We start from the raw sequence: 14,295 nt of genomic DNA, 5'->3' as shown, positions 1-14,295 counted from the left end.
ATACATCCCCCATACATCCCAGCCACCCCCGGCTCCTCCGCATACAGCCCTAACCCACCACTGTGACATGGCACTGCAAGGGAGCCACCATGACCTCCCGGTGCAAATGCCCCACTCTCATGATACAGCACCATGCAAAGGCCACATGCTCGGGTGCAAATGCCCCAGCCTTTCCTGTGCAAATGCCCCACGTTCCCGCTACAGCACTGTGCAAAAGCCACGTGCCCTGGTGCAAATGCCCCAACCTTCCCAGTGCAAATGCCCCACGTTCCCGCTACAGCACTGTGCAAAAGCCACGTGCCCTAGGGCAAATGCCCCAGCCCTCCCATGTGCCCTGGTGCAAATCCTCCCCCCAGTGGTGTACAAAACCTGCAGGAGAGTACTGTGCCACACACCCCCTGCAGACCATTGCCCACCTGCCTCCTGCCCCTGCTTTCACTGACGCGCCTCTGTACAGCCCCAGCCTCACCCTGATCTATCGCAGTGTGGTTGCTGCATGACTCCAGACCTGCTTTCTCACTGCGCTGACACCCCAGACCTCGACGGGTCCCTGGGCAACATCCCGCCGCCCCCAGCTCTGTGGCAAGGCCCCTCCCAGCAGGTTTGGCTGGAGCCTCCAGTACGCAGCAGGGAAGTGACTCCTCGGTCCTCGAAGGCTGGCTGGGCCCTTAAGAGCGCTTCTCCCAGGCCGAGGTGAACCCCAGCCCAGCCCTGCCGGGGCCCTGGCCAGCTGGGGGAGGCTCAGTGGCCTCAACGAGCTCAAACGAGCGTGGGCCTGCTTAACCCAGGGGTGTGAGCTCAACCCTTGAGGGGGCCGTTCAGGGATTTGGGGTAAATCTGTCAGGGATGGTGCCTGGCCCTGCCAAGAGGGCAGAGGACTGGACGCGATGACCTCCCAAGGTCCCCTCCAGCTCTGTGAGATGTGTCTGCATATGTAACACCTCCAGGGAGAGGGATCCCTGGGTCTCCCTTGGCTGCCCACAGCTGGGCCAAGCGGCTGGTCTCCAGGGTGGGCACTTGGCCCTGGTCTCTCTCCTGATGTGACGGTGCTGCAAAGCCACCAGATTTGGTCTTCTCCTACCCCAGCTGGTCATGGAAGCCAACTGGCCTCTCTAGCACCACTGGTGCCACCAGGTTCCCCACTCCCAACCTCCTCTGCAGACTGCAACCCCCCAGCTGTGACAAACCTCCCCCCCAGAAGCCCGGTTTGCCAAGGCTCAGGCCGTGGCGCTGGTCTCGTCCGGCCTTGCCTATGTTTCTCTTCACGCATGGTGCTCCCTGACGGGCCACAGGACTCCAGCCAGTGGCCCTGGCCCTGGTCCTTTGTCTGTGTGCAGCCAGCTGGGGGAAATCAAAACCAGCTGCCTCAGCCAGAGAGGGGTTTGGCTCATTTATTTCATTAGTAGAAAAAGGTTATTAAAATGCTGCCGGAGCACGTCCAGGAGGTTCAGCTCTTTCTAGGCCTAGAGGACGTGGGGGGACCGAGTGGGTCGGCCACAGTGTCTAGCCAGTGGGAATTGATGCACCAGCCGGAGCAAAGCCATCCACGCCCCGGGAGAGCTGCTTTGGTCGTGCACCCTCTTCTGCAATCAGCGGGGGCTGCAGAGCCTCCCCCCTCCATTTACCCCAGTGTGCTGGGAGAGCTGCCAGCCCCCAGGCTGAATTCAGCCGGCGGAGGGATGGGGCTGGCATGACCCAGCTGGCTCTGGAAGATGCCAGAAGGCAAAGGGCCTCACGCTGGGCTAAAGAGAGGCTTTCTGGACAAAGCCAGTACTCCTGGGTGTGATTGGGGTGGGGGTGGGGGACAAGTGGGCAGAGCCCTTCCGTGGGCGGTGGGGGTGGGGGGCGGCACTGGGTACGGCTCAGCAAGGGGCAGCTGGCAGTAAGACCATTGGGACCGGTAGAAAAACTGCTTGGGAAACAGCACACCCCAGGGCACCGGCTCCCTGCCCTGCCCGCCTGCCCCAGGGCTCCGGGCGCTTTCCAACGCGGCGGGGGTCAGCTGTGGGCATGACAAGCGCTGGCTGGGTGACCTGCTTGTGCACACATCTGGGCCACTGCCCCCCCCCCCCCAGCACCAGGCGCAAGCACTGCCCTGGTGCTGGGGCCACGTTTCACTGGTGGGCGTGAGTGTGCAAGGGGTGCGAGGCCAGTGAATGTAGCCCAGCACTTAGAGTGTGTGTGTGTGTGTGTGTGTGAGAGAGAGAGATCTAGCACGCTTCCCCTCCCACGATGGAAACCCTTCCATTTGCTGGCCCTCCACTACCCTGCTGTGGGGCTGGCTGGGCTCTTTGGTTTGTGTGTGTGTGGTTGGGGGGGGGGGGTCCCCTGAGACCACCCCAGTCCCTGACCCTCATGGCCTCTGTGCAGCACAGGGGGCTCGTGGCTCAGAAGGGGACAGCCATGCTTCTGGCCCATGCATACGTGGCTCCCTTTGCTGCTTGACTTTACCCCCATAGAGGCAATGCTGGGCTTGGGGAGGCGCTAGGCCTGCTGCTGGGGCGCACAAGCCCCAGAGATGGGTGGGCAGCCTCGTGGGGGAGCCCAGACCAGGGCTCCCTGTAAGCCGAACGCTGGGGTGGCTGCCCAGGAGAGCTTCTGGTGCTGCCCAGCCAATTAGCAGAGCACCCCCAGTCGGCAGCGTGTGTGTGTCTGTGAGTGGTGCACGGCTGTGCAAGTCTGGTGCGCTGCACAAAATTTATTCCACCCCAGCAGGAAAGAATTAGCAGGAACCCTACTTCAGGCCCAATAAACTTGGGCTTAATTTGGTGTGGGAGGGGGTGGCCTTTCCTGTGCCAGGCTGTGCCCCGGTTGCTGCCAGCTAGAGCCCAAGTGAAGCCCCCCTCATGGCAGCTGCTTTGCTAAGCCAGGCTTGGGGGGGTGCAGGGGATTGGCTGGGAGTGTGCCAGGCTCTGATCATGGGGGAGACCCTTTCCTCAGCCTGTGGTCCCAGATGTCAGCCTGGCCTGGCTGGCTCAAGCACTGTGCACCCAGTCTTGCAGGCAAAGTGCTTTCAGGGCAGGGCCATGCCAAGGGAGCAGCCTGAAGCACACTAGTGCTGGCAGCCCCCCACACACAGGGGCTGTGCCCTGGAGCAGGGCCTGGCAGCACCGGTGTGATGCCACCCAGGGGAATTGAACCCAGGCCAGCTGGAGCAGACGCAGCCTTGCCCTGTATTGGGTCCGTGTGCTGCTAGCGGGGACTGTCTGCCCCACCCTGCAGGCGTGGGGGGGTGGGTGTTACACCCGGGCTGGTGTTTCCCTCCCAGCTGGGCCTTAGGCAACAGCGCTGCTCCCCTGGAGGGACCCTGCTGGGAGCTCAGCTGCACTGGGGCAAGCGTCAGCTCCCACCCAGCGGCGTGGGACACCTGCCTCACCCCACAGGCACCTGCTGTGTGGGACCTGGGGAGAACGCCCCCCCCACCCACCCCACAAACACACACAGCTGCCACACTGCCGGGGGGGGGGCTCTCCAGCGGGATTCAGCCCCCACAGCACTGCAATGAAGGCCCCCCCCCGCCACACCCCACTGGGGGATCCCCAGGAACACTGAGGGAGGGCCTTGGGGGTCTGGCCCAGCCCACAGGGGACAGAATGGGCACCTCAGCCCAAGCTGGAAGCAGGACCCAGGCCAAGAACGGGGAGGCCAGGCAAGGCCTGAGCCAGGGTGAGTTACACGCCTAGAGGTTTGGCTCTGGGCCCCACAGAGAGGCACTTAACCACTTACAGCAGGGCCAGGTGAAATACAGCCCATGGGCTGGATTCGCCCCCCCCGCCCCCAACTGTACTCCAGCCCCAGGAGCCTCTGCCCGGTTTCCCCCCCCTCCCCACCCATGTGTGGCTCTAGGCGTGCTGGTAGGGAGGGCCATCTCATGCTGTCCCCCACCCCAGCAGCTCCCATTGGCCGGTGTCTGGCCAATAGGAGCTGCCCGTTTGCAGGAGAGGCAGCATGTGATCTACCCTGCCCTGGGCTCCTGCTGTAGGGGTCGTAGCAGCCACCTGGCCTCTGCAGCTGCTCTGAGCGTGTTGGGACAGGGCCCAGGCTAAGGGCCTGCTGGCCTGGAGCCTCTCAGTTACGTGTCTCCCGGCTAGACCCTGCTTCCAGTGCCGCCCTCCTGGCCGAACCACCGCCTCCTCCCAGGTCACAACCCCCCCACCCCCTCCAAATTTGCCCCCCCCCCCCCACCAACTTCACCCAAACTTCCAGACCCTGCCCCCCCCCCCTTGCGCCCCCAGACCGCCACTCCCTTGCGCCAAGCTCCCTTCTGCACCCCAGCTGCATCCCAGGTCCCCATCCCTCCATTGTTACCATGGGACGGTGTAGCCCTGGACCACTGACCGTAATTCTTGGTGTGCTCCCACCCCATCAAAAATGACTGCCCGCTCCTGCTGGAGAGGCTCTGCACTGAGTTCCGGAGGTCCCCAGTTTGGTTCCACCAGTCGGCGTAACACCCGTTGAACCCTGTCTGCAGCTCGGACTTGTGATGGCTCTCACACACACAAATGCAGGCGTGTGCACAGGCTTGTGTGTGTGTGTGTGTGTGTGTGCGCGCGCGCGCGTGCCCCCCCATGCACATGCAAAAGTATAAAAATTCTTTTCCTCCCTAATTTAGGGCACACCTTTGTTCTGGGCTGCAGGTGTCTCATCTGCCAGGCACGGACGGGCCCAAGGGTGTGCTGAGCAGTGGCTTGGGGGTGGGGGTGTGTGTAAGGGCGGTGTGCACGTGCATGTGCGAGGGAGTGTGCCCCACACCCTAGTGGCTGCAGGCAGTCCTGCCACAACCGTGGTACCCAGAGCTGCATCTGTGTTGTGACTGCCTCCAGCCTGCCCTGGGCAGCACGTCCCCCACCCCCCCACCGCACGCTCCTGCTGCGCTGGCACCTCCTCTGCCAGCCCCCCCGGGGGGATTTCCCCAGCCATCAAGGCACCCATGCATCCCGCTGGGGAAGGCCCCACGCCAGCACACCCAGTGCTGGCCTCTGTGGAGGCATCGCAGGTGTGGGGTGGTGCAGGGGGCAGGGCCACTGGAGGTGCATTGCGGGGGGCGGTGCTGGCTGGGCCCTGTGCGTCCCCTCAGCCCGTTCTCAGGCCATGGAGCAGGCTGCCCTCGGCCCCCCCCGCAGCGGGTTATTTCTTTCTGGGGAAGAAGCTGAATCTTTTCTCTTTGTCTTTCTTGGTCAGACTGACGTCCGGGGCGGCGCTGGAGGGCAGAGGCAGGGTCAGAGTCTTGGCTTTAATGCTTTGGGCTTCTGCTATTGCGGTGCTGAGGCCCTGCAGCCAGGTCTGCAGCTCCTCCTGTCAGAGAGAGAGAGAGAAAGAGAGAGTGTCCCTCGCTCAGCACCAAGGGACAGCAGCCCAGGAGCCTCCAGCCTCCCTTCCCCCGCCTTAGGGGGGCAGGCGCCACCCTGGATCTAGCCCTGCTCCCCAGCGTTCCCTCCTCCCAGCAGTGAGTGAGGCAGCAGCCGTCACTGGACCCCCAGCAGAGGCTGGAGTTTCCTAGGGCACCCACGGGCGCAGCAGCCCAGCTGCCGTTCTGTTTTATAGGGATCGGGCCCGCTCCTGCCCAGGGGCTGCTTTGAACCTCTCATTCGAAAGCAGTGGGAGTCGGGCGCCTCACAACCTTTGGGGCTCTCACGCAGGGCTGGTGATGTCCCAAACTCCAGCACCGCCCAACGGGGCCAGGAGGAAACGAGGACGTGGTTTTTCTCCTGCGGCTGCGGCCCATGTTCCTGCAGCTTTTTCCCATCCATGTGTGGAATACATTTTATTCTGTGCACTGAAGCCTATGCGGGTGTGCACCATGCTGCCGGCCGGGGGCGCTCTGCTAATCAGCTGGGCAGCTCCTGAATCCTTCCCGGGCAGCCGCCCACGTGCTCAGCTTGCAGGGAATGCTGCAGCCCTATAGGGCTGTGGGACAGGGATGCTGGTGGGCAGAGGGCAGCTGCCACAGGGGGCCAGAATCGCAAGGCTAGCCACTGGCGAAGCGGAGAGAGGGGCTGATGGGCAGATCTGATGCTCCGGGACAGGGGCAGGGCAGCGATCAGACTGGATGCCTGTCCCGGGGCAGAGCCCCAGGCAGGGCAATGCCAGGCACACAGCTGAGCCCTTCCGTGGGCTGGCGCTGCTGTGGTGCACCATGGGAGTTGTAGTTCAGCTGGCTCGTGCCCAAGTTCTTCCCTATTGGCTGGGCTCCCAAGACAGGGGATAGGTCCCAGGATGCACTCTGGTCTTCCGTCGTGCTGCATCGTGGGAGGTGCCGGCTGCCCATCCCGCAGGGGAGAACCAGGGCGCAGGGCAGCTCAGCTCCAGCTCCCGCGATGCACTGTGGTGGCGCAGCCCGACTCGGACGCAGGGCCGAATTAACCCGCGCTCCGCAGAGAATGGCCGCAGCGCGGCAGCCTCATTGGCTGGCTGAAAACGGGGGGGACTGGGTGATGGGCACGGTGGTGCCTGAGCTACCACTGGCTGGGCTGGGCTGGGCTGGCAGCTGCACGGGGAGGTGGTGGAGAGCGACGCAGGAGCCAGGCTGCCGACGGCCCTGCAGTTGTGTGGCCAGGGGCCGGGGGAGCCGGCTGCTACCGGGTGGGCGGGGGCGGGCAAGCCCCTGACTTGGCAAAGCCACAGCCAGGTCTGGAAATGCGATGGTGACACAGGGGGGGCTCTGCTGCGCCCACTCAGACACACAGCCGCTGGCTCTCTGGAGAGCCCCGTCCTCGGCCCGGCTAGGGCCCTGACAGGCTTATCTCCCAGCATGCTTTGCTCCAGCCTGGACCTCCAGCGTGGCTGCCCCGGGGGACTTTGTCTCCAGAACTTGCCCTCAGCTAGTGGCTTTGGCTTTCTTTGTAGCCTGGGGCACCTCAGCCCCCCCAGCCAGTGTCCCCCCTCCCCAGGTCATGGAGCTCCCATGACGGCCTCCGCCCCCATGGAAATGGCCAGGGGTGGACCCCAGCTCAGAGAGGTTCCAGCCCCTCAGGGCCCCCGCCGGCACCTACCTCGTCCTTGCCATGAAAGAGCCACTCGCTGCCGTTGCTGAGGCTGGAAAGCAGAGGGGACATTCCCGGTGATTCAGATGCCCCCTTAATAAGCTGATTGCAAGTCAGAACCCAGTGGGCTCTGCCTCCCCAGGGCTCCTGAGCATCCACCCCCCAGCAGCAGCCCCCCAGCCTGCAGCAGGCCCCCGGCCACGGGCGCTTGGAAGCCAACGTTCACTGTAAAGGGCGGGAGCCCCAGGGGTGCTCCTCAGTGGCCTGTGGGCCAGGGGGACGCACTGCGCCAGAGGCCGGGGGTGCACCAGAGGAGCCCAGAGCAGGAGTCTGTACCCAGAGCCGTAATCCGGAGGGCAGCCATGGGCTGGGCAGGAAGGGGTTAATGCGGGGGTGGGGAGCTGGGCTCGGGGCGTGGCCCCTTCCCCATCTTCGCAGCGTGTCTCCCCCGGCACCGCTCGGCAGCTCCTGCCCGCAGAGGGAGGCCTGGAGCCCCCCCTCGCTGTGAGCCAAAACAGCAGCATCCTCCGGGCCCCCGGCCAGGGCCCTGGGGTTCTGCTCAGCCATGTGATCCCTGCGCACCCCACGGCCTTGGGCGAGGGTGCCGGTCGCCGGCAAGCTCAGCCTGCGCGGCTCCGGGGGCCCCCCCCCCAGTGGGACAAGGCTGTTGTGCCCCTGAGGCCATCCCTGGGAAGTGGATGTGCTATGGGGTGCCCAGGGCCGGGCTTGTGTAGCTGGTGGGGGGTGGCCCGGAATGGGTCCAAGCAGAGCCATTGTGTTCCTAGGATGGCCTGGGGCAGCCGCCCTGAGCTCTGCACTTTGGGGGGACCTGGGGGGTTGGTGGAGCACCCGGTGATGGCAGCAGCCGGCCCCAGCCTGCCCGCCCCAGTTCTGCCCCTTCCACTCCTCCCCCCTTCGTCCCTGCCCTGCCCCTACCCACAGCTGCCCCTCCATGGCCCCTTCCCCCACGCCTCTGCCCCACCCCAGCTCTTTCTGGCATCCCTCCACCCCCACAAGAGAGGCCGGCAACTGCCAGAGTTGGGGGGGAGGGTCTGGATCACTCACTGCTGACAGTGCCAGGACCCCCACTAGCCTCCCCAGGACACCCCTGGCTATCCCGCCCCCCAAGCATGGGGCAGGGAGCTTGCCATGGTGCATTCCACAGCAGGGAGGTTCTGGACATATAACCCCAAGCACGGAGGGAGCCAGGCCCACGTTCTTGAAGGAGAGACCCCAAGGGCCCCCAGACCTCCCGCTGGCTGGCGGGGGGGGGGCTGCCTGGGCAAGCCGGCTGCCGGGTTTGGCCGCGGGACTCCACCCTCAGCTCACCTCAGCTTGAAGACGTGCTTCTTCTTCTTGTAGCCGGCGGCGAGCTCGCAGCGGGCGTTGCTCAGCTGAAAGGGCTCCTCGCCGTGGTAGGGCAAACCCAAGGCTAAACTCTTGGCATCCTTGTAGAAGGCCAGCTCGCTGGGCCGGAGCACGCAATACAGGGTGTTCCAGGACCTGCCGGAGGACACGCGTTACTCCAGCGTCACAACCCCCCACCCCGCGCCGCCCAGGCCAACAGAGCCAGCCACCTGCACGTCTCCTAGGGGCTGGCTTGGGTGACTTCCCCAGCACCCACAGGTGCCTGGACGGCGAGCTGCCGGGACCTATGGGGCAGGCGATTTTGAGGTGGACTGGGGAGCCTCAAGGAGGGCCAGTGACTGGAAGCGGATGCCTGTCAAATCCAAAGCCACGGGCCGGGCAGGAAGGGGTTAACGTGGGCGGGGGAAGTGGGCTCGGGCCATGGCCCTGTCCCCATCTTCTCTGTGTGTCTCCCCCCCGGCAGCAACCGCCTGCAGAGGGAGGGCTGGAGCCCCCACCCCTGCTGTGAGCCGAAACTGCAGCATCCTCCGGGCCCCCGGCCAGGGCCCTGGGGTTCTGCTCAGCCACATGGTCCCTGCGCACCCCACAGCCTCGGGCGAGGGTGCCGGTCGCCGGCAAGCTCACCCCGCACGGCTCCGGGGGCCCCCCCAGCTGACCTGCCATCACCGGGTGCTCCACCAACCCCCCAGTCCCCAGCCCCAGGCCATCCTAGGAACACAATGGGCCCTGTTTTTTCGCAGGGAGCCTGACACACAGGCCTTATACGGGCTCTACTTTACAGCTTTGCTTGCAGTGTGTTCTAGAGCTTGTGTTTCTCAAGCGTGGCCTTGTAGCAGCTGCTAGGCATTAAATATATTCGGCGGTAAGCAGTGGAGATGAGTAAGACGTTGCTTTACATTGTCCCTGAGAAATCCTGGCCTGTCCTTCACAGGAGAAACGGCTGTCTCTGACACGAGCCGTCCTTTCTGTGAGCCGCGTCAGAGAGGTCGCCGAGTTAGTCCCTAGCTTCGAGAACAACGAGACATCCCGGGGCACCTTAGAGACTAACAGATTTTGGAGCATGAGCGTTCGGGGGCAGAGACCCCCGAACCGGGTGGCGATTTTGCCCCCGAGAGCTTCTGCTGCAAAGTATCTGTGAGTCTACAAGGTGCCAGAGGCCGTCTCGTTCCTGCTGTGCGCGAGGAGTGTGGGAAGACAAGAGCCAGAGCTGTTCCCCAGGGGCCACCTGCCAGGCGAGCGCCCCCCTGCCCCTGGCACCTGTTGGACGCCTTCTTGTTGGGAGCCTCCAGGTTGTGTTTGCGGCTGAGGTAGCCCTCCATCTGGAGGCTGTGCGAGCGGGCCAGCTGCGTGGGCAGGGTGGCGGTCTCCGCCTCGCTCCCAGGCGTCCGCAGGACTGGGAACAGCGGGTCCGTGCCGGGGCACTCCTCGGAGTCCTTCTTCGTCTCTGCCTCGGGCTCGGTCAGTTCTGCTGGGGCACGGGCTGAGTCCGTGTTCTCCTCCGGCACCTGCTGGGTGAGTGTGGAGCACAGCGTGTTACCTGAGTGCAGGGATGCGGCCGGTCCCCCTGCCCCCCAGCCCGGTCTCGGAGAACGGACACCCCAGCACAGCGGGGAGGCAGTTCGGGGTTGGTTTGCCGGGGGCTGGAATTCCTGGGCTGGGCAAGAAAGCTGGTGTTTGGATGGGCTCTCGGCCGCATCTGGGGCACCTCCATGATGTGAGGCCGGCTGAGAAAGCATCACAGTGTGTTTAAGGGCCCCCGGCTCTCACTACCACGCCGCAGCCAGGCCTCCCCTCTGCGACCTTGGCCTCTCCACCGACACCTGGCTGGGGAAGGTGTCGGACTAGGGTGACCATGTTGCCCTATGGCAAATATGGGACACCAGCCTCCAGGGAGGGGGGGGCTACTCTTCCGTGTCTGGGCTCCTCAGTGAGGGGAGAGCTCACCGGCAGTGGGGGCTGCCTCCATGGGGTGTCAGGGAATGGGGCAGCTGCCCAGCGGAGGAGGTCTCTGGTGGGGGGGGGGCACCTCAAGACACTGTGTGGAGGAACCAAGAGCCCCACAAAATACAGGACAAGTAGTCCATTTTCTTAAAAAAGTCAGGAGGCCTGTGAGGCAGGGTAAATAAGGGACCGTCCCAGGAAAACCAGGAGGGTCACCCTGCGTTGGACAGGACTGTCTGGGCGGGAGCATGTGGGTGAGAAACAGCAGCAGGAAAAGTACCCCAAAAATGACTTGAGTAAACGTGCAGCTGCTTTTGCTTGTGGGTACTTGTGTACACTCAAGATGGGACACACATGTGTACTGTTACTCAAGTAGTTTTCCAGCACAGCACTGATGACTTGTACTTAAGTACATCCCCCCTTCCCAAAAGTGGCTGTACTTTCACTCAAGTAGTTTTCCAGTGCAGCAACTTGTACTTAAGTACACCCCCCAAAGCAACCATACTTTTACTCAAGTAGTTTTCCAGCACAGCACCGACAACTTGTACTTAAGTACATCCCCCTCCCCTCCAAAGCAGCTGTGCTTTTACGCAAGTAGTTTTCCAGTGCAGCACCTTCGACTTGTACTTAAGTTCACCCCCCCTTCCCCCCCAAAGCAGCCGTGCTTTTACTCAAGTAACTCTGGGGGCATTTCCCCCACGTCTGGTGAAAAAGAACAGAGACCAGATGGAAGAGTCACTGCCACCTCCCAAGGGGTCGAGCCAGACACTGACACAGCAACCGGCCGGGCTCAGCTCCGGCAGAGCTCTCCAGCTCTGGTGCTTGTTCAGAACCAAGGGCCCGGTTCAGCAACCCCTCAGTTTGCCTGTGTCCCTCGCGGGCTTGCCGGCCCGACCCTGAAGGGGCTAGTGCAGGGGTGCAGCGCACCGACAGCCAGCTGGGGACCAGAACGTGAGTCTAACTGGCTGAGGGGCTGGTTTTGGAGCCTGGCTGGCTGGGCTCTGCTTCCTGTGCGTCCCAGAAGGGTGGCAGAGATGGGGCCAGCCCTCGGAGACTGACCTGGCTTTGCCCAGCCCTGGGGTCAGCTGCAGTCAGGTCGCAGCGCACAGCCTGGGGTCTGGCGGGAGATCAGGGCTGGGCCAGGCTGGGGGCACCAGGGCTGCCAGGAGCTGTGGCAGTGTGTACCCCTGAGAAGGGGTGTGACCTTTGACCCAGCACACAGAGCCAGGCCATCCAGCGTCCTGCCTGAACCGCCCCCCCGGGAGCCACGCGGAGCCGCAGCGCGAGGGGAGCGGTGGGGCTGGGGATGGACTGCTAGGAACTGGGCCTGGAGACCTGCAGCCACAGCCCAGGGCGTGGGAACCCCCCGCCCACGCTCCTACCCCGGGACGGAGCCAAGGGGTGTTACTTTACCCAGGGCTCCTCCGCACCAAACAGATGGGTTGTACCATCTCGGCACGACCCTGGCAAAGCGGCGTCGTGTTCCCAGAGTCAGATGCAGCGAAGCCCCGTACCCTCCTTCCCAAGCCCAGCCACAGGCTGCCGCCCTCTGAGCAGGCACCAAGCCCCCAAGCAGCTCCGACAGCACAGCCCAGCCCCGGGGAACCACGTAACGGCGGCGGGAATAAATTCCAGCTCTGCCCATCAGCTACGCCTGGAGCTGGACGCGGACCTCCTCCACTGCTGGCCATGAAGAGGTGGTAGCTGGGTGTGCCCTCCCCCACCACGCTCCTCAGGGGGGTTGTTAATCTGCTGCCCCCCACAGGCAGCCTCTCGCACACGATCCTCCCAGCTTGCTCAGGCACTTCAGTCTCCACCTTCCTTCAGCCACCCCCAGTCCGTTTGCAACAGCGATGGGTGCGACGGAAACAGCAGCGATGGGAACCCCAGGCCGGCGATGCAGAGCCCAGCAAGACCCTGCTTGGACTCAGCCCCTGGTTTTCCATACTGCTACATGTAGCAGAGTATCACAGGGACCAAGACAGTGAAGGAAATGGGGCTAAAACAGGACCGGTGAGGCTCTACTGCAGTGCAAAAAACACGAACGAACTCTTATTTAAGAATCAACAAGTCCCGTGGCACCTTCAGCGGATGCATGTGGTCTTTGCCCAGGAAAGCTGATGCTCCAAAATATATGTTAGCCTACAAGGTGCCACAGGACTTCTTGTTGTTTTTGAAGATACAGACTAACTCGGCTCCCTCGCTGACCCTTATTTAAGAACAATATCTTTGGTTTGCTGAATGAATTTCCTGAAAAAGATCACATGGTTTCCATGTTAACCGACGGAGTTCTCGAATCAGTGAAGAACTCCAGCCATATACCCGTGACAGAAGAATATCTGGAAAAGAGCTAGAAAAACATGTCTAACTCTACTTGATGGTACATCTGTGGTCCTCTTCCAACGGCAGAATCTATATCCAAGCTACTAGAAACCTTTGCTGTCCCTACAGATGGTGGTTACTTTCAACAGTGGGGGTAGCAATAGCGACTAGGAAGAAATAAAAAATGAAAACAACGTTTTTTTGCTAAATGCATCCAAAGGTATTCAGGGAATTGGGAGACCTCATTGCAGAGCCTTAGGCCATTAGCTTTGAAAACTCGCGAAGAGCAGGAGACATCCCTGGAGGACTGGAAAAAGGCAAACATGGCGCCTGGCTTTAAAAAAGGAAAGAAGGCCAATCCAGGGAACGCTAGACCGGCCAGCCTGACCCCAGTCCCTGGAAAAATCATGGAGGAATCCATGTTGGAGCACTTGGAAAGTGATCAAGAGTAGTCAAGAAGGATTCGCCCAGGGCAAGTCATGCCTGACCAACCTGATTAGCTACTACGATGAGGTAACAGGCTCCGTGGATGTGGGGAAGTCAATGGATGTGATATACCTTGACTTTAGCGAAGCCACAACTTGCCAGGTGAGAGAGCCGCTGGTTCTGGGTCACACGTGGGCGGCAGTCAGGCGCTGCCTGCTTTTATTTGGGCCCCTATCAGGCAAGAACCCGGTAGCACCTGTTTTCGCTGCCCAAAGGAGCGCCGGGCCCAGAGAAGTCGGAGGCGCTCGGTGCTGCATGACAGACTGTACAGTGTTCCGTTCTGTGGGGGGGAGCGTGAAAGAGTTTCACCACCCCCCTGTCCACTCCCCTCGGCCTCTCTCCAGGCAGTTCCCTTTGCCAACAGCAGGGGGTTGGTTAGAGGTTTTTCCTTCTGGCTGGGGGCGGTGTTCCCTGTAAGCTGAGTGCCTGGGCAGCCACCCAAGAGCAACCCACGTGTCATCCAGCTGATTAGCAGAGGGCCAACAGCCGGCACTGTGTTCTTCTAGGGGTGGTGCACATCCACACCCACCTTGGTGCATGTAACAAAATTAATTCCGCCCTGAATTGAAAAAGTTAGCGGGAACATTGGCCGCGGCAGTGAGCTGATCTGTTTCTACAGCAGGGGTGGGGAACCTACAGCCCCACATGTTCAACTTGCCCGAGGGGGTGCGGCTGCAGCGGCGGGGATGCCAGAGCCAAGGATCATCAGACCTATGCCGCGGGCTCGTGAAAACTAGACTGGACATATCCATGGCCTGGGGAATCATCAGGTTGAAAGCAGCTTCAGAGGCCCTCTTTGAAGAGCAGCAGCGTTCAGACACCATGCAGAAGACAACACCCAACATCCCATCAAACAGCAAGACTTGGGCGCAAAAGAGGAGCTGTGGAACAGAGCAGGACAAGAACCACCTGACGCTCAAACCAAGAGAAGAAGGAGGGGATGGCTGGGCCAAACCCTCAGCAAACCACCCTCCCGCACAGTCCGTCAAGCTCTCCCATGAAATCCACAAGGAAGACACAACAGAGGGAGACCTCAGACCACATGGAGAGGATTTTGAAGGACAACAACCAGGCTACTCCTAGGTCAGCCAGAAGGTTTGTCCCGAGACAGAGCGAAGTGAGGAAACTTGTCCATCACCTCTGCTCCACACGGCTACAAGAATTTAAGTCAGTAAGTCAGAAGAAGGCACTGCAG

General features: G+C 62.2%; 1 protein-coding gene across 5 annotated transcripts in view; it reads right to left on the bottom strand.

Moving 5' to 3' along the window:
* Positions 1 to 4,238: 4,238 nt before the first annotated feature.
* The window catches only part of SPTB (spectrin beta, erythrocytic), a 113,572-nt gene continuing 103,515 nt past the window's right edge, over positions 4,239 to 14,295 (bottom strand). For 4 of the 5 annotated variants that reach the window (XM_074998146.1, XM_074998142.1, XM_074998144.1 and 1 more), the window contains 4 exons: positions 9,609 to 9,859; positions 8,313 to 8,486; positions 6,993 to 7,035; positions 4,239 to 5,295 (listed from right to left, as the gene is read on the bottom strand). In XM_074998146.1, the coding sequence (XP_074854247.1) occupies positions 5,128 to 5,295; positions 6,993 to 7,035; positions 8,313 to 8,486; positions 9,609 to 9,859 (636 nt within the window). In that variant the 3' untranslated portion in view covers positions 4,239 to 5,127. The remainder of the gene's footprint in view (positions 5,296 to 6,992; positions 7,036 to 8,312; positions 8,487 to 9,608; positions 9,860 to 14,295) is intronic. The other variant, XM_074998145.1, reaches the window with a different exon arrangement.

This window comes from Carettochelys insculpta, chromosome 6 (assembly GCF_033958435.1).
Source record: "Carettochelys insculpta isolate YL-2023 chromosome 6, ASM3395843v1, whole genome shotgun sequence".
Lineage (NCBI taxonomy): Eukaryota > Metazoa > Chordata > Testudines > Carettochelyidae > Carettochelys > Carettochelys insculpta.
Note: the sequence above shows the minus strand (reverse complement) of the source record. Positions and strands in the feature narration are given on the sequence as shown.